Source organism: Aptenodytes forsteri, unplaced genomic scaffold (genome assembly GCF_000699145.1).
Source record: "Aptenodytes forsteri isolate BGI_AS27 unplaced genomic scaffold, ASM69914v1 Scaffold191, whole genome shotgun sequence".
In the NCBI taxonomy this organism is placed as follows: Eukaryota; Metazoa; Chordata; class Aves; order Sphenisciformes; family Spheniscidae; genus Aptenodytes; species Aptenodytes forsteri.
This window is the reverse complement of record NW_008794630.1, coordinates 1,215,002-1,234,925: the sequence shown is the minus strand read 5'-3', so window position 1 is coordinate 1,234,925 and position 19,924 is coordinate 1,215,002. Positions and strand designations below refer to the sequence as shown.

At 47.3% G+C, this 19,924-nt stretch overlaps 2 protein-coding genes across 3 annotated transcripts in view; both read right to left on the bottom strand.

The window, feature by feature from the left end:
* Positions 1–2,808: 2,808 nt before the first annotated feature.
* On the bottom strand, positions 2,809–6,985 carry ASB12 (ankyrin repeat and SOCS box containing 12). 2 transcript variants are annotated; one of them, XM_009273421.2, is made up of 4 exons: positions 6,819–6,903; positions 6,601–6,684; positions 4,035–4,878; positions 2,809–3,024 (listed from the first exon to the last, which is right to left on the bottom strand). In XM_009273421.2, exons 3-4 carry the CDS (start codon positions 4,822–4,824, stop codon positions 2,891–2,893), a joined length of 924 nt encoding a protein of 307 aa, XP_009271696.1. In that variant the 5' UTR covers positions 4,825–4,878; positions 6,601–6,684; positions 6,819–6,903; the 3' UTR covers positions 2,809–2,890. The 2 variants fall into 2 exon arrangements, with proteins under 2 accessions (XP_009271696.1, XP_009271695.1); XM_009273420.2 differs by lacking the exon at positions 6,601–6,684 and having other exon boundaries at positions 6,819–6,985.
* Positions 6,986–13,337: 6,352 nt separating this feature from the next.
* MTMR8 (myotubularin related protein 8) overlaps positions 13,338–19,924 on the bottom strand; it is a 27,064-nt gene continuing 20,477 nt past the window's right edge. The window contains exon 13 of the mRNA XM_009273419.2: positions 13,338–19,086. Coding sequence (XP_009271694.1) covers positions 18,802–19,086 — 285 coding nt within the window. The 3' untranslated portion in view covers positions 13,338–18,801. The remainder of the gene's footprint in view (positions 19,087–19,924) is intronic.

The following is a 19,924-nucleotide window of genomic DNA, read 5'->3' as shown; positions in this document are numbered from 1 at the left end:
CGCCCGCCCCCAGCAGAGCGGCCAGGCAGCGAAGGCACCTCCCCGTTCCGGGGAGCCCAGACCCCAGAAGCCCCACCGGTCCCCACGGCCGCACACGGGCCCCACGCGGGTGTGAGAGCAGGGACTCCCCGAGCGGAGGAGACGCCCTCGGCCCCTCCAGCGTGTGGAAATTCACACCCTTTGGTTGACCGTCGCTACGTCCTCGATGGTTGCTGGACGGGGAGGGAAACCCCGGGAGCAGGACGAGCGGTGCCCCGCCGGGTCACAGAAGCACAGCCCGGTTGAGGCGGGAAGGGACCTCTGGCGCTCGCCTGGTCCAACCCCTGCTCGAGCAGGGCCACCTAGAGCCAGTTGCCCAGGACCGCGTCCAGGCAGCTTTTGAGTATCTCCGAGGATGGAGACACCGCCACCTCCCTGGACAACCCGTGCTTCGTCACCCTCATAGTCAAAAAGTGTTTCCTGATGTTCAGAGGGAAACTCCTGTGCCTGAGTCTGTGCCCGTTGCCTCTGGTCCTGGCGCCGGGCACCACCGGGAAGAGCTTGGCTCCATCCTCTCCCCCCGTCGGGTATTTATATACGCTGATGAGATCTCCCTGAGCCTTCTCTTCTCCGGGCTGCATCATCCCAGCTCCCTCAGCCTTTCCTCCTGGAGAGATGCTCCAGACCCTTCATCACCTTCATGGACTGTCTCCAGCATGCCCATGGCTCCCTCCTACGGAGGAACCCAGAACTGGACCCAGCACTTCTCCTTGTTGAACTTCAAGAGGGGCGTCAAGCCTGGGCTTCAGGGCCAGGTGTTAACGTGGGGTCCTGCACGTCCTGCCTTTGCCGCGCTGTTTGGCAGCACCTGAGGACAAACAGAGGCCAATATATCACAGCGCGTTGGGTTTTTAACGATCTGCCACGCGGATTAGAAACGTGGGTGCCAGGGCAAGAGCTGGGCTGGCCGGCGGCTCCCTGGCCACGTCCCGGGTCGGGGCCACACTCCGACGGGCAAGCCGAGGCGGCGATTTTCAGGGGCTTAACCAGGAGCCGAGCATTGCTCCTGGCCGCTCACAGCAGGCAGAGCCTCCCATGAACACTTGTAGGTAAAACATCCCCCCGATGCAAACAGAGCCCCCCCTGAGCCAGAAATTCAAGGAAACACCTTAAAAACAAGGGGAAACAAAGGAGGAGCAGCTGGCTGGAGCCACTTGTTTAGGGTCATTCCTCCCAAAATGAGATTTTTTCGTCCCTTCCGGGGCAGGGTGCTCCCAGCCCCATCGCCACCACCCCGAGCCAGGGGGCTTCCAGGTCAGAGGAATTATTTTGGGCAGATGGCGGCACAAACCAGAGCAGGAGCCAACCTCAGGCCCTTTGGAGGACGGCCTTGTGCTGCTCCGGCGGACTAGATCCAGTCTGCATTTGTCATTGCTTTATAAAACCCCCATAAAATTAAACTTCCCAGCACGCTGGAGCGTTTCAGATTGAAATCATCAAGTTTCTAGCAGCGGTTTAGCGCCCCAGCAGAAGACAGCTGCTGTGGAGGTCGAGGGCATCCACCCTCCTGCTGCCCTGAATCCTCGTGCCTTTAATCCACCTCCCCCCGGGGAAGAAGCTGCTTCGGGTGGGCTAGAGAAGAGCGAGACCCGTTAGATCCACCGGCCCCCTTTCCCAGCTACCACGCCATCGTTCCCCGCGGAGTAATTCCCGACGCTTTGTCCAGGCTAATTCGAAGCCCCAGTGCTCCCCTCAGGAGATGCCCCACAGCCTAATTAATAGATGCTGATTAATAAATTCCACAACATTTGAAACAAGCCTATAAATAATGCAAAAACGCCCCTGTGCTTTGCAAAGAGCAATCCTCGAAGCTTCCGAAGGCCACGTGCCTCTGCCCCAACAGCGCTTGCGTTTGAGATGCAATTAGGGTAGGGTGGACTAAACCCTAGGGGACGTATTCTGCTGCATCCCAAAAGCGGTCCAGAGCGTCACCGGCAGGTGAGCGTTCCAAAGGATGCCGGCTGGGCTGTCGGGCTCTTCCAATTAAAGGGTATTTCACCAAACTGGTCATGATAGTTTAATAAGAATGGTAGCAACGTTTTTAATTTTAAAAAAAAAACAAAACCCCTGCCCAATCACAAAAGATTCCTCGGCCATAACACGAACCACAGTAAGATGATGTTTAAAGACAGAGCTGGGGCAGGGAGACAGGAGACGAGAGTCGGGGAGTCTGGGGACTCTGGCCTCTGGATATTTATCCCAGCCCCTGCCTGTGCTGCCACCTGGGAGCGCTGGGCTTTGCAGCGACGTGTCCTCGGGGTCAGGAGCGCCCCAGCACGGTGACGCAGCGGCGATGGGCTGGGCACGCACGGCCAGGTCCAGCCTCCCCTCTGCCCTCGCCGGGCTGCCGAAGGGAGGAGGCTCTTCGAAACCTCTCTGGGAAAGGGGGTTTAGAGGCAGCTGAGGCCGTGCTGCGGAGGAAACCCACAGGCACAAAGCCTGGTCATGCCTCCCTCCTTCCCACTCTTCCCCAGGACGGGAGGCGGCAAAAGCAGCCTTTGCTCCTCTCCCTCTGCCCTCCACGCCTTTTCCCAGCCCCTTCTCCAACCAGTATCAATTAAAAGGTGTAAAATCCTTCAGTAAAGAGGGTTTAGAGCCAAACGCAGCTAGATCTGATCCTGCTCTACCATCACCCTCATGCGGAGCTGGAGCTGAGGTCTCCTCTGTTTTTTCCCCCCTTCCCTTGCCATCTTTTCGCACGGGCACCGCTTTTTGGAGACACCTCATAAGCAAAAATTACTTTGCGACCACAAATTCACGGCGGTTTCACACTGGGCAGACGTCAGAGCGGCTTTTAATTCGGGTGCTCGACACGTGTACGGGGCAGGTATCTCTCATGGTGGGCTGCGCGTCACGGCTGGTGTCGGAGGTAGTTCGTCAGGACCGTCGGGATATCCAGCTCGCCGAAGCCGTGCAGGCTGCCAGCCTCCTTCAGGAGGCGTCTCATCGCCAGCCTGGACTGAGACATCAAGGACTTGGGATGAGCTGCGTAAAGAGGGGGAAAAAAATGAGATGGTCACCTTCAAGACACACGACCCCGCTCCCCTCCAACCCGGGCATTCTCCTAAGCAAAGGGACATCGATGGACCAAAACTAAACGTCTTTGCTAGGGCTGGTTGTGCCGCGTATTCAGCCACAAGCTTTGCAGCGTGTGTTTCACGGGAGCTGGGCATACAGAGATGAAATCTTCCACCATCGTACGGCAATAAGTGCAGTTTTCCTGGACATAGGCAGCACAGGAGAGCCAAAGCTGAGCAGCAGAAAGGAGAGGAATGGCGAAAAGCGGCCTTTAACCCAACAGATTTATATTAAGTGGAAAAACCAGGCGGCGGAAATCCCTGCGTGCTCCGGACCAGCACCGACCGCAGCGAGGACCCTCGTTGAAAGCAGCTTCTTTAGCAAGTGTCTGGAAATATTCATGAAAAGCAGACGCTGCGGTGAGTCCAAGAGGGAAGGTAACCACGTAAATGTACGTGGTGGCTGCACCGAGTCACACCCCAGACCCAAAACAAAGCAGCCTGCCTCCAGCCACAGCCAGCAGTGGAAATTGGGGATATTTGGTGGATATTTATTAGAAACAAGCCCTCCCGTGACACTCTCCCCCAAATCCCAGCAATTTGTTTTAGGAGTTTCCTGCAGTGGCATGTGTATCCAAGCCATCAGATTTAATCACTGGTGGTGGACCTATTCTCCATAACCTTGTGACGTCCTTCTCTTGCTGCGTTCAGTATTGGAGACTTGGGTTTTTTCGCCTGAACACAGCAACCATTGGGGGAGAGGGAGGAACAAGAGTTCAGAGTAAAATAGCGGTAACACTCCAGAATTTAAGACTAGAGACCCATGCACTCAAGTGATGCTGCAAAGGGAGTCGAAGCTCGTAGGAAAGCCTGGGTAAGGCTACTGGAAGCAGAGGGAAGGGGAAGGGGAATCTGAAGCAACTTGCAAGCACAAGATTAGTGCTTGTTTCCAGCCCTGGGGCCACGCACGCAGATCACCTCTCGCCTGCAGCAGCAGCTCCAGGCCCTCGCTGCGGGGTGCCGTCTCATCTACCGTGATTTTGGGCAAGTACACGTTGGCTCCAAAGTCAATGAGCAGCTCGATGAACTTGCTCCTGCAGCCGTGCCTCAGGCAGGTTTCCAGCAGAGTCTTGGGCTCCTTGATCTGGGCAATCACCCTCTCCTCAGTGCAGTTATAGTCGGGATCGGCGCCGTAAAGCAGCAGCATCTTAAAGCACTCCAGATGCCCGTACACAGCGGCGAGGTAGAGGGGACCGGAACAAGCCACCGAGTTCGCAGCCCACTCGGGCAGCCTCGCTTGAACGTTGGTTTCCGCACCGTGGTCCAGGAGCTGCTGCAGGATGTCCACGTTCCCATCCCTCGCGGCGATGAGCAGCGGTGAGCAGTTGTTGTAGATGCTGCCGACGGGGCTGGCCCCCGCGTCCAGGAGGACCTTCACGCATTCCTGGTGGCCGTTGCTGACCGCCATGAAGAGCGGGGTTTGAGCCTTCACGTCCAGGCTGTCCACCTCCGCCCCGTGGGCCAAGAGGACCTTCACGCTCCTGACCCGGCCCCACGTGGCGGCCAGGCGCAGTGGGGTGCTGGGTACGCCCCAGCCGCTCCTGCGGTTGATGAACCTCTTGTACCTGTCTTGGGACAAGAGGTTGTCTAGGGTTTGGTAGTTGTCCTCGGATACTGCTCGGTTCAGCTCCTCGCTTTCTCCGTTGTCGTCTTCATCTTCTCTGGGCTGGAGCATGGAGAACATTTTAGTGATATCCATTAGGCTCATTTTTTTTTTGGTCTTCCATATACCGCTTTCATCGTAAATGGTAAAGCCAAAGATCTACGGGACAACAAAAACACCACCACAGGGTTAGGACCAGACCCCTGACACCAACGCCATCTTTTTATTATTTTTTTTTATACACAATTTAAGGAAGATTCTCAAAAAAAAAAAGGACAAGTAACATTGGATTATGATGCTCCTGACATGCTTATCGCCCTGCCACCGTGGGTGAGGAAATGCACGCTGGTTAAGGGCTAAGGCAAAGACGGAGCTTGTTGCTGTAGCACGTACATGGGCCACCTCCCCTTAAAATGTTGTGTCAAGAAGGCGCTGAAACAATTGAATCTGGTGTTGGAGTTCAAACGCTGCGTGGGGGAGCTCACAGGCTTTTCCTTTATTTTTTTTAAATTATTTAATGCTGTACTGCTAAGCCCCTGGGGTGGTAAAGGGTATGAGATTACTCATGGGATACTCACACCTTGAGCTCAGGAAGGCTCTGGGTGGCCACAGGCTCTTGCAAGGACTCTGCACCCCACTGGTGGATGAAGCCACCCATTTTCCCAAAACCCTCAGAATTCACCCCATCCAGCTGTTCTCTGTGGGAGCTGCTGAGTGAAGAGCACGTTGGAAAACAGCAGGAATCAACTCTGCTTCGTATTGGCCAAGGCTTCTGTTGGAAGCCTCAGCAGCACCTGCACTTCCAAGTATTTTGGGACCCACAGAAAGCTCGGAGGAGTTTTAATTTAGGAGCCGGCAGCATTGCGAGGTTTTTACTCTCTGCCACTTTTTAAAGGGATTGGATTTCAAAATAGAAGATGAAGGGAATGTGAAGGTGGCTGGTTTGATTAAGGACTTTCAGCATCGCCCTTCCCGAAACGACGTCAGCGTTTGAGTTCAGCAAACCCTCTCCTCTCTCCTGCCTTCTCGAGCCCGAGGAGCACGGCTGCAAGAAGGACCTGGGATTTTTATAGCAGGGGGTACGGGGTGGCGGGAGGTAGGTGAGGGGATGCTGAGCTGATCACACCGGAGCCGGGACTGAACCCCAACACGTTTGCCAGGCGCTTGGTGCAGGATCTGGCCTTGCCGTGACCGAGCAGCAGGAGGGGAGAGGAATGCGGTGCCCCGGACGGCACCTGAGCAGCTGGGAAACGCCGCCCACCGGGAAGGGCAGAGGAATTTCTCGCCACGTCGCAGCCCCGTAGCATCTCGGATTTCCTCGGGGAGAGGCGGCAGTGGCAGAGCTCGGTCTCCCCAAGCAGCTCCTCTGATCCTTCCTTGGAGGAGGCAAGGAGCCGCACCAAGCAATTAGCCTCTTTCTGCAAACGAGCCTGACAGAAACGAGGCGGTCACGGGAGGCTCGTCCCACATCCGCCTGCGGTGGCGAGAGGTGCAAGCTCGGAGGGGTCCCCCGCGCAAGGCCAACTGTGCAGCTTCGCATCTTGGTTAAGTAGAGCAAGTTTGATGGCAGCGAGCGACGGCAAAGCTCTGCTGCGCTTCCACCTGTTACGCTAACCCCGACAATTTATATAGAAATATGTGAAACTGTAACATTACTGTTATTCATTAGACAGGCTGATAACGAGCTCTGGAGCTCTGGAAGCCCCCCAGCTACGTGGCTAATGGGGTGGGGGGGTTATTGCAGATTTGATTCAAAAAGAAGGCCCAGTTATATTCCCATGGGAAATAATCTGGAAAAGTAAAAAAACCAGCTGTAACATTTCCTGAACACACAAATAAGCATCTCCAAAGGGACGCTACTTTGACAGCGTTAGGACTCACGTGGGGAGCTCACAGATGTTCCTCAACCAGAAGAGCCCAAACGAGAGTTGTCACCTCTTAAGCTGAAGGAAGCTGTCCATGCATCTGCAGACCCCCAAAAAAAGAGGTTATGGCTGGAGCTAAAGGTGACAGAGAATACACTCATGCTTTTACAACCGGTTACCAAGTTACCTTCAATTGCCCGACGCTGCCTAGGCGTCATTATGCTGCTGTCTTACCTTTGGGAGGTAGGTGATGCTCACAGCCAGGGCGGGCGAGGCAGCGGCGGTCCCATGGCGAGTTCTCCCTTGGTTTAAACAAAAAAAAAAAAAAAAAGAAGAAAAAGAGAGGATCGTGCTGCGTCGGGGATGGACGTCCGCTCTGCGCGACCGGAACGACGCAGGCTGTCAAGCTCACAGCTGAAATGCCACCGCGGGGAGAAGGGCCAGGGCGCTGGGGCTAATTTTAGCCCCTCAGGGGTTTTATCTTACCACTTCCATTCTTGGAAAGTTCCCCCTGGGTAAATATAGAGAGGGGCAGCGAGGCCGGGGGAGGCTGGGACAGGTGCTGGAGGCTGCTTGACCCATCCGAGCAGACACAAAGCGTTTGCTTCACCGTTTCCCTTGCAGAAATCGCGGGGTACCCGGCGGTTTGAGCCCCCTGCCAGGGCAGCGCGTTCCCTGCTGCAGCTCTGGCCTCTACATTATCTTAGTTGCTGCCAATCACCCAAATGGATTCCCTCTTAACCCCTCTCCCAACCGCCTTTTCCACTTTCAGAGCAATACAAATGACCATTCGTCAACATCCAGAATTGTTTATTAAAGACAAGAAGGACAAAAGGCACCGAAGACGGTCCAGATTTCTCGCCCGAGCTGCTCCTTAGGCTTCCCTCCCAGCTAAACCTGCCAGAACAAACCACTTCTTTGGCTTCATAAAATTAAGCAGCACATAGCAAGGCAGAAAACTTTACAGGGGCAAACAAAACAAGCGGGAAGCAGTGTTTGGGCTGTCTTATCAAAAGCTGTCAGCTGGTAAGTGTAATCGTATTTTATCCAGGTCCCTTTAAACCTCTTCCAAACTTTGCGGCGGTGGAGCAGGAACGGTCTGACAGTTTGAGGCAGCGTTATCAGCGGTACTAGATAACGAGCGGGGAACCAAATTGCCCAGCAGAAAAATCTCCACTGCTGCAAGAAGTAAAATCAGGGGGCTCTGCAGAACATTTTTGATGTCCCCGCCATCACCACGCACTCACAGTTTGTAGTCACACTGTGAAAAGCACGGAGAGCAGGAAAACATTCGGTATTGACAGGTTTTAGACTTCTGGCTTCCTCGGAGTTTCACCCTCTCCAAATTCACTCAAAAATAGATTGTTACTTCAAAAAGGTCAATTTCTCCAAGTAAACACTACGAATGGAATTATCGAGTAGGAGAAATGCGGATAAACATCAGAGCCAAAGTGGGGAGTTCAGGGTTTATTAAGTGTCAAGAAGCTGCAACCACAACGGGGATGCTGCAGTCAGAAAAGCCAAGCCTGGCTGGAAACCCCTTCAACAAAATACAGAAATAAAAGCAGCAATTGAAAAGACAGTGCATTATAATGTGAAAAAAAAGGGGTTACAGACAACAAAATGAATACACGTTAGAAAATACGAAATGTAGGAAACTCTAAGGGAGCTTAGAGATGAAAGAAAATTCCTTGAATGGAAAATTTAATGATAAACTGCATATTCTTCTGTTGTTGCTGCTGCTGTTTAGTTGTTAACCAAGAAAAGAAATCTTAGAAACAAGACCAGCTCTTTGGTAAGGAACAGAGATTAAACTGCATACTAATGAAGCAAAAAGTATGAAGCACTCGCTGATAAATCCACTCTCAGCTGGAAGAACGCAAACTGAAATACTCATTGTGCTCCCTTAGCAGCCAAAGAAACGTGTTAAATAGCATCCTGCGCGAATATTTCATCAGCGCATTCAGATAAATCCCAACTGGGAGCCCAAGGAGAGGCGACTGGTAAGTCTGACCCATTTTGGACAAGCTTCCCCATGCTTCAAACACCGGGGAAGGCTGAGGAGCCGGGAGAAGCCTTCACCTCCTGCCTGAGCCCCAAGCGTGAGCGGGCTGCCCCCGAGCCGCTGGCTGACCTGACACGTGCTCTAGGCAAAGCTCTCCATTTATCAGCTCTCCATTAATTGGGGAAGAATTAAAGGGCAGAAGTGTATTTAATGCCAGTCAAGAAAGTTTTTTGGGAAGGTAAATCCGGTCCAACAAAGTTGCTTCCATTAAAGAGATTATAGTTATTAATGCAGCTGAAAAGAGGTAATGAGCTTTCTGATTTAACACCGCTAAGCATTCCGATTTAAAAGTTTAGCGCTAAACAGTACCAAATAAAGCACTTTGCAGGGATTAAGGATTTACTAACAGTCCTCAAGTTCGGAAACGCAGTTATCGCATGGGGCTACTTTGACTCCTGCCTTTGAACTGTAAGTCACTACCAAACCCGCAGCAAAGCCTTTGACCTTGGGAGTTTCCCTCCGTACCGATCAAAACATCTGCTCGCAGCTTTCCGGCACTTACACCTGCCCATTCTCTGGCCACCCTTCTCACACTTACACCTGCCCATTCTGCTGGCCACCTTCTCACACTTACACCTGCCCATTCTGCTGGCCACCTTCTCACACTTACACCTGCCCATTCTGCTGGCCACCTTCTCACACTTACACCTGCCCATTCTGCTGGCCACCTTCTCACACTTACACCTGCCCATTCTGCTGGCCACCTTCTCACCACCCAGCTTGGAGGCAGCTCCAGCAGCAACGTGATTCAGATATTAACCACGAGAGGGCACGACCACCTGCAGACCATCCCTTGCCTACACTGTACGTGCCCGCACAGCAACAGCTCCCAGGGCCCCTTCTTAGGCACTTCACAACTTAATGGGTGCATTAACATACAAAATACATAGTTAGAACTGAAGGAGGAACCCAGGAACTGTTTCTCCTCCTCCATGAGCTGTAATTCCTCGAGGAATTTCGGCAGCGTCGGAGCCCCAGAAGTTCAGTAGCGTTGCAAGACGGCTCCCTGCTTCCATCGCCTTCCAGGAGCCCCTTTCCGTTTGGATCTGAGGATGCACTGGAGCCAGCAGCTATAAACCCATACAAGAAGATGATCATTGAGGACCTGAAATACAGAACTCAAAGTCAGCACGTGCCCGCTCTTCATTGAGTGAGTTATCTGTGTGACACCGATCGTTCACATAAATCTGCCTGTTTGCCCCAGTATGCTCTTCTAAATGTGCTCCAGGGCTGGCAACACTTAGAAGTTATTCCTGGGAGAACTAGGGGGTCGTCTTTGCTTTTATTTTACAACACTAAAACGTGCTGGTTTGCATTCCAAAGCTTTGAGGAGGAAGTAAAACTAATCAGCTCTGAGTCACGCCACCCCCAAAAGCATCTTTGCCCTGAGGTCACAAACCATATATTCAACAGGTGAAGGGTTTTTTCATTATTAAAAATATCAGGCAATAAGAGCAGGCAGGGGAGAACTATCTGCTTTTAAAGGATTCTCCAACAGCAGGTAAGACAGAATTTCTGATCCGTGTGAATTGCCAGATTTACCCCAAACACTTTCTCAAGCCACACACACACGCGGGATCACTGCGCAACAAAAATCATCGCTTTCAAAACATTCCTGGTCATCCAAAAAAAAAAAAAACAACCAAAAAAAACCAGGAAAAGGAAAGTATCAAGTTCTAAAATGCTGTATGAAGGGACATATGAATAGGATAAAACACAAGAATTGGACCAGATTCCCTTAAAATGGCAAATGGACTCCCCGTATCTTTATCCTCTCCCTGGTTTCCCCTTTGTCAGGTAAGACCTGTGAAAGTCTCTGTGTTGCTTAAGTCCCTTTAAGTGCCTTACCAGGGAGGGGGCTGCCCTTGGTTACTGTACAAAAACTGCAACACTTGCAGAATACTCAAATTTTGCAGAGTCAAGTCAGCCTCAGCCTTTGGTCCGTACGTCTGCCTGGCTCCCGGTGTGTTAGCCTGCAAAGCGATCGGCCACGAGCAGTGCCTGCTAATTCTGCAGATCCATACATGGGGTTTTTTTTCTGCAAGGGGGCTTATGTATGTATTTTTATTGATTCCCACTCACACTGGATTCCTTGCTTCTCTCCCACAGCTGAGCAGGCTCCGAGATCTGTTCTTTGTTGAGAGAGAGAAGAAAAAAAAAAAATCAGATTCAGTAAATAGTGTTCACTTTTCCCAAAACCACTGCAACAGAGCCATGGGAAACAGGGCTCTGGTCTGACTTACAGAAGGGTTATTACTCTTAAGCCTACTGGATTTTGTATCCTCCCCCCCCCCCCCCCATCCCCTTCCCCCCCCCCAAGTGAAAGAAAATACAAGTTACAGGAGAACACTTGAATTTAGAAGCTGATCGCATGCAAGAGAAGTTACAATTAACACACCTTCTGCCTATCATTAAAGAAACATTATTCAGGACAAAACGTCACTTTCTTCAGGGATTTGAGTGTACAAGGATCTGCAGCAGCCCCACACGCCGGCTGATCCGCGCAGACCCACGCCAAGGGTCGAGTGCATCGCCCCTCTCAGCAGTGAACGGCTACGGTGAAGGTTCAATCCTGTTCTGCGCCACGCTGAGTGCCACGAGAATATCTCACGTCCTTGCCTGTGTGAACGGATTTAAAAAAAATGCTTTCTGCTGCTAGTCTGGGTTGGCCTTTTTTTTTTTTTTCTTTTAGAAGTCATCAAACCCAAAGATTTGTAGTCTACCTTCAATATCAGAGGAGTTTATCCATTTTATATATATGCATGAAGCCTTAACACCGATATATCTCTAGCAAATCATCACCGGCATCTTTATCTGCTGGGTAACTGAACTGAATAAAACTTGGGCACAAAGTTACACTGCTACCAAAAAAAATCAAGTATTATTGCTCTACTGCAACAAAGAATGCACCGATGCAGAATGAAAGTCAATCAACATTTTAAGGTATCCTTGGCACATACGAACCTGAACCTCAACAAGAAAGCGGGTTAACTTAACTGCTTTTTCTATCTGAACTTAGAAGAGCAGACTCGACCTTAAAACAGCGCTTTTTCAGTACATACCTCCAATTAAGTTTACCGATCAGTATTTTTACTCAGCATAAGGTATTTCCTGAGAGAGCTGTCAAAAACCTAAGTCTTTAGCAATACTTCTACGACGACTCTAAATGGAACCTGCCCCCTCAAAGCTAAAGTTAGCTTCAATAGGGAAGTTTTAAATCATCCTCAGCAAAGATGCTGTCAAACAGACAATAAGTTTTCCCCAAATGTAAATTACAGCTTTGTCAATTCTAGTCAGTGTTAATGCTAATAATCCAATTAAATGCAAGGCAAGTCTAATTTAGGTAAATGAAGGATTTCACTGGCAACATTAAGAACATTAGCAAGAAGGAAAAAAAACACTTTGAAACATCTGGGGACTGAGTATACCCAAGCGTCAGGCGTATTTTTTGCCTTAATACATGGAAAAGAAATACCCATTTTCAGGATGCACGGTGCAGTGGAAAATACTCATCAGGGGCTGGTATTGGGTCTATGCCTTGTGTTCAGAGCCTTACCCCTGCCCCGACTGACGACGGATAGTTCAGGGCCATTCGTATTTAGGGTCGAAGGCTGAACGGTCTGGCGCTCAACCGACCTGGGGAAAATGGTTCTTCCGTCTCTCCTGCTGACCTTCAGCACGTTCTTCTGCAAGTCACATCCCTGTCGCTGAGTTCCCCCACCTCCCACACAGGGGATTAAAAACCTCCAAACGCTTGTTTTTAAAATAATTACCAAAATAGCATACATTGCTTTGCCAGGCACAGATTTAAACCATTTACATGAATTTACCAATCCAAATGGCATCCTGAAGCATTTTGTAAAGCCTTATAAACATCAAATTAGCTCGTATCACCTAATTTCTCTCTGCTTTGCAGATCTATATTTAATTGTAGGATTTGACTGTTACTGCACGGCTGTAAGTTATTAAAGCACCGATCCCAATCTTGGTTGTAAACATGAGGCAAGTTTTGCACTCGAGTCTCCCTCTTCCTTGAGCATTCTCCCACCTCACTTGCGTATGCACTCAAAAAAAACCCCACCTTGACTCACTACCAAAGTTATGATTAAAAAGAATTGGATAAAAGAGTATTTTTAAATGATACCATCAGCAGATGGACTGCAGATTCTTCACTCAAAGCTATCGGAAAAAAAATCTCTTCACCTGGTACCACGCAACGCCCACAAAGGTCAGGCTCAATTCCTTACAGCAGGCCAGAAGAAAGGTCCAGCTGCTTCTCAGAAAGCTTTTTAAGTCCGTCTGGAGCCACCTGCAGACGGACTTATCCATGGGTGAGGGATAGACAGCTTTCCAGGAGGAAGAAAACCCTGAAAAGGTATTTGGTTTTAATATATAAAGAAAAATCTAATTTAAAAAAAAATCAGAGTAACAAAATGTACAGAAGGTATTAAGATTCAGTACAGCTACATTAGTAGTATTACTTTTTGTTTGTTTGTTTTAAAGACACTGAGCAGTGCTGCGCTCAGCAGTCCCTCTGAAACCAGTTTCTATCCTGTAAAAGAAGGGCAGCTGGAATCACGCTCACTTTAAGATAAGCTCACTACTTAAGGGTCTTTAATTGATTTCACATTTCAAAGTGTGAAGTTCTGCTTTAATTAACCAATAAACAGACTAGTCACGTACTCTAAAAAGGCAAGGTATTTATTTTTGCAGGGAATAAAAATAAACTGTAATACAACTGCAACTTCATGGAACAAACACATTTAGAGAAAAAAAGACACAGTGCTCCTCTAAACATGGTGCAATTTTTTTTTTAAGCAGTGCATTAACTAAAATGACTTACATGTATACAGCCATCGCAGCACATTCAAGAATATGGGATTTCATCATCCACAATTTTATACAACCGTCCCTCGACAGTTACACTGACAAAAATAGCGACTGACTTACAGAAACAGCAAAAACATTTACAATTTTCAGCTGAGTACTACACACAATTTTAGGTACGTTCCTACAAAGATCAGTTTGTGGATGATAGGAAAAGTACATATGTGTGCTCAGTTACACATGACTAGATCCAGTGCTACAAGTTATTCCAGTAGTATGCTGCTACATTAAATACAGACGCATAGACATAGATAAATGATATGAGAAGAGATATAGGTCAACCATTTTAACCTACCCTCTTTCTGCATTGCTTTTGTAATTCAGAGATGCCAAAAGGACACAGTGCTGTACGTTAAAATACCTGTCCTAACAAATTACACCGACTGCAATTGGCACCAACCTGGCTGCTCTTAGTGCTAAAGATGCTTACAAAAACATGGACTTTGACATCACCTGGTTCGAGACATTCCTCATCTAATTAATCAAGTGCTCTGTATTAATTAAAACAAAACCTACTACATTCAGAACAGATTCTTCCCCCCCACTCTGCCCCGAGGCATGGGAAGTGCCTATAGGTGCAGGAGGGACGGTATGTAAACAGGGAGTAACTGTGTTAGGTCCATACAAAAAATGACGCCAGCACTCAACGCAGAGCGGTGGGGAAGGGGAGAAGAGCAAAACAGCGGACGCATTTTGAATTCTCCTGGTCACTCACGAATATTCATTACTAAACAGTGCCAAGAAATGATCCCTTTGGGGGAGCAACCGTCAGGCACTGAAGCTACCCGTTGACCAGAAAGTCAACCGAAGCAGCATCTGGCACAAGAGCTCTGTTAAATGCTTTCCCTGTAGGTGCTACAGCTTTGTTAGATGCAAAGGGGCTTTCTGAGCACCCGTAGGGCTCACCATCTCCAAACCCGATGGAAACGACACGGGGCACTTCAACATGGGAGATTTCCACCTGTAACCCAACAAGGTCTAACTCAAGGCAGAGATCCTGCGCACCTTCAGCTCCCAGCAACTCTCACTCACCAGGACTTGAGAAGCTTACCAAAGCAACTGAAGCTTACCAGCTACCTACAAGCGAGTCTCCTTCTCCATCCTAGTCAGGGTAGCTTCATGTACCAGTGAGCACCCACGCAGCAGGTGGATTTTTCTTCTAAGCACTTGAACGAAAGGCATTCACTAAGAGCAGGAACAGAATATGCACCTAGAAGTATATTATGCCTATAAGCTTTGAAAAACTGCTTTTTCTCTCCCATGACAGAGGGCCAACGGAGAACTACATCATCTATGGGCAAACCAATTATTCCCTTTTTTTTTTTTTCTGTAAAGCAAAGAGCACTGACTGGATTTTCTCTACCATAGACGACAACTGCAAAACAAAATACAATTTAAGAATCCAGCATTGTGAAGTTCACATTGAGACATTTCAACCAAGAAATAAAGCTACGAGCCCCTCTTCTACTGCAAAGTAGTAGCTTTAACGCAGAATATTATAGGCACTTGCCCATTGCAATGCTATACCTATTTGTGGCAAGAGAGAGACTATGTTCAGGCATGAAACCATGACACCATGGAGTATCTTGGTAAAGGAAGAGGTGCTCCAGAAAAGGAAGAGTTTTACACAAACAGAGCCCATCCGCAGCAAACAGGATCCCTCCTCCTTCCCAGTTCTCCCAGTCAGAGGAATCCAAATGGAAAGCAGCAAGTTGCATTGTTCAGTTAACAGCTCCAAATAAAAAACAGTATTCGTGACTTCACAACACATGGATGCTCCACTAGGAGTAAGTAAATTACAGTAACTTTTCACCTACGCAGTGCTTACGTGAGAAGATTCCTACGTAACAGCTTTTAGATTTCCTTTAACACTTTCAGGGAACATACAATCAAGTCACTCACCACTGTCAGCAGAGCACTCCGCAACGAGTGAACGCAGGCTTTCTGCAAGGCTCTGGGAAGCCAGTCCTAGCTGGCCAGAGACCTGAGGACATGCTGCAGTGCTCTGAACAGCTTTTCATTTTTGGTCTTGAAATACACAAGAGTTACTGTCAAAACTGAAAAGCTTCCAGCTAATTGGTTTTCAAACAAATAATCTCATGGAAAGCCAGGAAACCCTGGAATCTTTTCCAGCTCCATAAATTTACAGCACCAGCATGAATGATTTTTAATACGTTGTAGACTTTGACCAAGCCTGTATACATTAAATCCAAGAGGTTTAAAAAGACAGACCATTACCCTTTTTTTTTGGCTAGGTTTTGCATTTCAGAGTATGAAGTCATCCATTGTTTTGTTACTGAAGTCAAAAGCAGCAAGATTACTAAAAGCTTACTAACACTTTCAGTGTATGAAGTCATCTTTTCATGGTTACATGCACCTGTAGTAATATTGTAGTCAAGAAGGATTTGTGGAGACGTCAGCGTCATGTTTTAGGGATAAGCAAAGATTATTATACTTTTTGCAAGGTAATCCACGGTAATTCAAAAGACAGGGCAATGTGTAAACATTTATAGAAACCTTCTGCGAAATGTTTTTATACAAAGATTAACCAATGGTATGTCTAAATCCTTCAGTGGTCAGTCAAAATTCTCTACATTTCTGTATCTCTAATTTTCATTAGAGAACACATTAAAAGAACTGATGGCATCTAGAATAACTGGTCCTAAAAAGTGCCTGTCTTGGTCTCATTTACCATTTTAGAGCTCTCTAAGAAGCCGTGCATACTATCCACTACACTCTTCTACCATTCAGAAAGAAAAGACAGGGTTGATCTATCAGTCCCTATGAAACGGGCTCCAAACTGCAAAGTGCACATGTGAAATTGACCTTTTACACTATAAAGAGGCAAAGGGAAATAGTCTCCCCAGCACCCTCCAGTGGAAATCTACAGCAGACTCTGATCCCTGGGTATCCAGAGCAGCCGGATTAAGACTTGGGGTACAGTATCTTTGCTTGAGGAGTACGTGGATATGGCAAACTTAAAAGGCTGGTAGACTATCTAACTTAATGTTAGGAGCTTAGCAGATCTCTTTTTAGGAGCAAAGAGACTCAACAGCAGATACTCATCTTGAGATTAAGAAAAGATGCACTCAGAAACGTGCATCCTTCAAAATAAAATATATAGCTGTTGCACGATGCAGTAGTTTTGATAGGTACCCACACAACAAATTTCGAACATCTTCTGCTTAAGCGTATCTGGTTCAGTATTTTATGTGCTTAGTTTTAAATCAATTGCACATTGTAGTTCTCTCACTCCTACCTTGAAAACAACTATATTACTTGCTTTAAGATTGAAAAACCTGCAACATTAAAAAAAGTTTCTCTTTGCCATTCTAGGCATTGAAGAAACTGTGTGTTCCCAGGTATTGCCCTTTTTCCTTGGGTCTTTTGATATGCTTAAAATATATATTTTCTTACCCAAAGTGAGACACTCAGGGGAGTTTTGTTTTGTTTTTTTTTTTTTTTTTCTTTTCTACTTCTTTATCTTGAACACTGAAACTAACCCAGTCATTTCACCATAGGTTATAAGCATATGAACAATGGCTATTGAATTTTACGATGGTATAATAGAATGTTTCTACTTTTTATTGTAGATTGGGAGGGCTAACTTAGAAAATATTTTCAGTTTGCTTCAAAATTTTATAAAGAGAAAAAATGATTTTAAGACCTAATGGCAGCGTTTAATTTAAACAACAGGATCCAAAATAAAGCAGAAAAGCATCTTGAATTAAGCTGCACAATGGGAGACTGTGCAATTAAGCCCATCTACAGAAGCTTGTCCAGAACAAGTACTGTGGAACAGCTTTCCTGGGCCATCCATTTCCCTGGGGAGACAAGCCCTTGTTTCTTCACAAGACTTCTGTATAAATGGAATATACGTCTCTGTTTTAAACCTGCAACTTTGAACTAGTATCTCTAGCTGAGATTACTGCAGTTTAAAGAAACCAAGTAGTGTTAACAAGCACTGGAGTGAATCCAAGCTGGAGCCACAGCCACAAGCCAAGATGTCCACTTCTTGTTCCAATAAGGGGTCACATCCCAATTTACATCTTGTCACCAGCTTCACAGAATTACAAAGTTCATTGCCATGAGAGATACTGTTCCTCTCCCCACGTCTTGACAGTACAGACAAAACATCTCTAAGGTTCATGTAATTTTAACATCCAAGATAACATTCACTATAACCACTCAGCATGTGATGTGAAGTAATCATATTAGGCCCCATTTCAGTAATAGAACACACCTCATCTGTAATTACTGCCTCATCGATGGATGTGAGGAAAGCACATCGATTCCAGCTTAGAACAAAGAGTTACTCTCTTGCTTCAATTTAGCCAAGATCATAAAACAAGAAAGAAAAATTCTGTATAATTTTTTTCCTATCTTTTCTCATTTCTAATCCTCCCTCTGTCAAAAATTCATGTGTTACAGGTTGTTTTTGTGGCTCGCTGCACTCTCACAATCAGTAAATGAGGTCCATAAAAGCTTATTCTTTGAAAGGTCGGCTTAGAAAGAAGCTACTAAACTCAGGGGATCGGCAAAGATCCTGGAGAAGCCAGCAGCAGATAAAAAACCTTGTTTAAAAATACTGACTACAAAGACGACCAAATACTACACTCTACACTACAATAATAAAAATAGTACACTGCGTGGCTAGACATTAAAACGGTCTCCATAAAAAGGCACAGGGGGGTTTGGTTTTGTTTATCAAATATGCATAGGAAACGAAAAATGAATCAGTTCTGCCACAAGGTGAGGGTCCATGCAGAGAGTCATTCACAGCTAAGAAAAGGTTAATTTTTTTATCATTTTAGGATGAACTGAAATTTTTTTATCATTTTAAGATGACCTTGCACCACCACTGAGAATAAATGGATTGCATCTTTCCTGCTCCATTTATAAACACTGCACAACTCCTAAGCCCCATGTTAATTGGCCAAGACTTCTTTCAGCTTGAAATACCAGTACTGGCAGGCAGTCATAAACCTTAAACACACATCGTGTTTCCACTGAAAAATAAGGTTTACACTAACTCAAGGTAGCCTTCTGGGCAGCTCTACGCATCTTCATCATTTCGGCTGCAAAACGATGCGAACCAAGCCAAATGCAGACTGTCTTCTCTACAGCGAGCACAGCTCCCTGCAAACACACGTACTAACACTTAGCTGTAAATGGTTAGGTGGTCTACACCCTCGCGGGGGCACAGCTCCCTTATGCCTCACCACCACAAGCGCCTGGTTCATTGAACACAGTTCTCGGAGCTGATCAATGGTGCTGAGGCTTTCCATCCTTAGCTTCGGAGTCCAAAACGTCAATGGCGTCATTAAGATCATGGAGGTCCCGGTGATGAGACAGGTTCTCTTTGTACTTTTGGTCCACATCTGACGTAACACCTATATCCCCTGCTGAGGTGCCATTGCTCAACACAGGAGTTGGTTCCCCTTCATAATCCTGAGGAGTGTTGAGCATCGGTGTTTTTGAAGCAGCACGTCCTGCTTTAGATAAGGAGCAAGCTTCACTGGGCAAAGGACCATCAAGGAAAGGAAGTTTCTACACAAATAAAAAGACATTAAAAAAATTAATGAAAGTTATTATTCCCAGATGTCAGGGATATACAAAAAACAGCTGTCAACGTAATAGTCCTGTGTCAGGGCCTCTTTTTCAGCTCTGTAATCCAGCATTAAAGTATATGAGCATAGATCCTTACATGTGTGATACAAACATCATTGTTTAATTAATAAAACTAAAGTTTTCAGCATTCACGTTAACCTACAAAGGACACTGATAGGTCTTCTCACTGGTATATTTTTAGATGACTCTCCCACTACTGTATTTTTAGGTGGTTTTTTGGTTTGTTTATGGGTTTGGGTTTTTTTTAAATATGCATAGAAAGGATACTGCAAGTAGAGCCTTGAGCACAAAGAAAAGCCACACTTCTCCTGTCAGGCAGCTGTACAGGACTGTGGTGGGTTGACCCTGGCTGGACACCAGGTGCCCACCAAAGCCGCTCTATCACTCCCCTCCCTCAACTGGACAGGGGAGGGAAAATACAACGAAAGGCTCCTGGGTCGAGATAAGGACAGGGAGAGATCACTCAGCAATTACCGTCATGGGCAAAACAGACTCAACGCGGGGAAATTAGTTTAATTTATTGCCAATCAAATCAGAGTAGGGTAATGAGAAAATAAAAACTTAAATCTTAAAGCACCTTCCCCCCCCATCCCTCCCTTCTTCCCAGGCTCAACTTCACTCTCGATTTTCTCTACCTCTCCCCCCCAAGTGGCGCAGGGAGACGGGGAATGGGGGTTGTGGTCAGTTCATCACACGCTGTCTCTGCCGCTCCTTCCTCTGCAGGGGGAAGACTCCTCGCACTCTTCCCCTGCTCCAG

Bases quoted from the DNA above. Each gene is read 5' to 3' on its own strand.
- ASB12 (XM_009273420.2), bottom strand. From the start codon at position 4,824: ATGAGCCTAATGGATATCACTAAAATGTTCTCCATGCTCCAGCCCAGA. The intron at 3,025-4,034 runs GTGATCTGCGTG...CTCTTTACGCAG, and splicing joins GCTGCTGCTGCAGGCGAGAG to CTCATCCCAAGTCCTTGATG.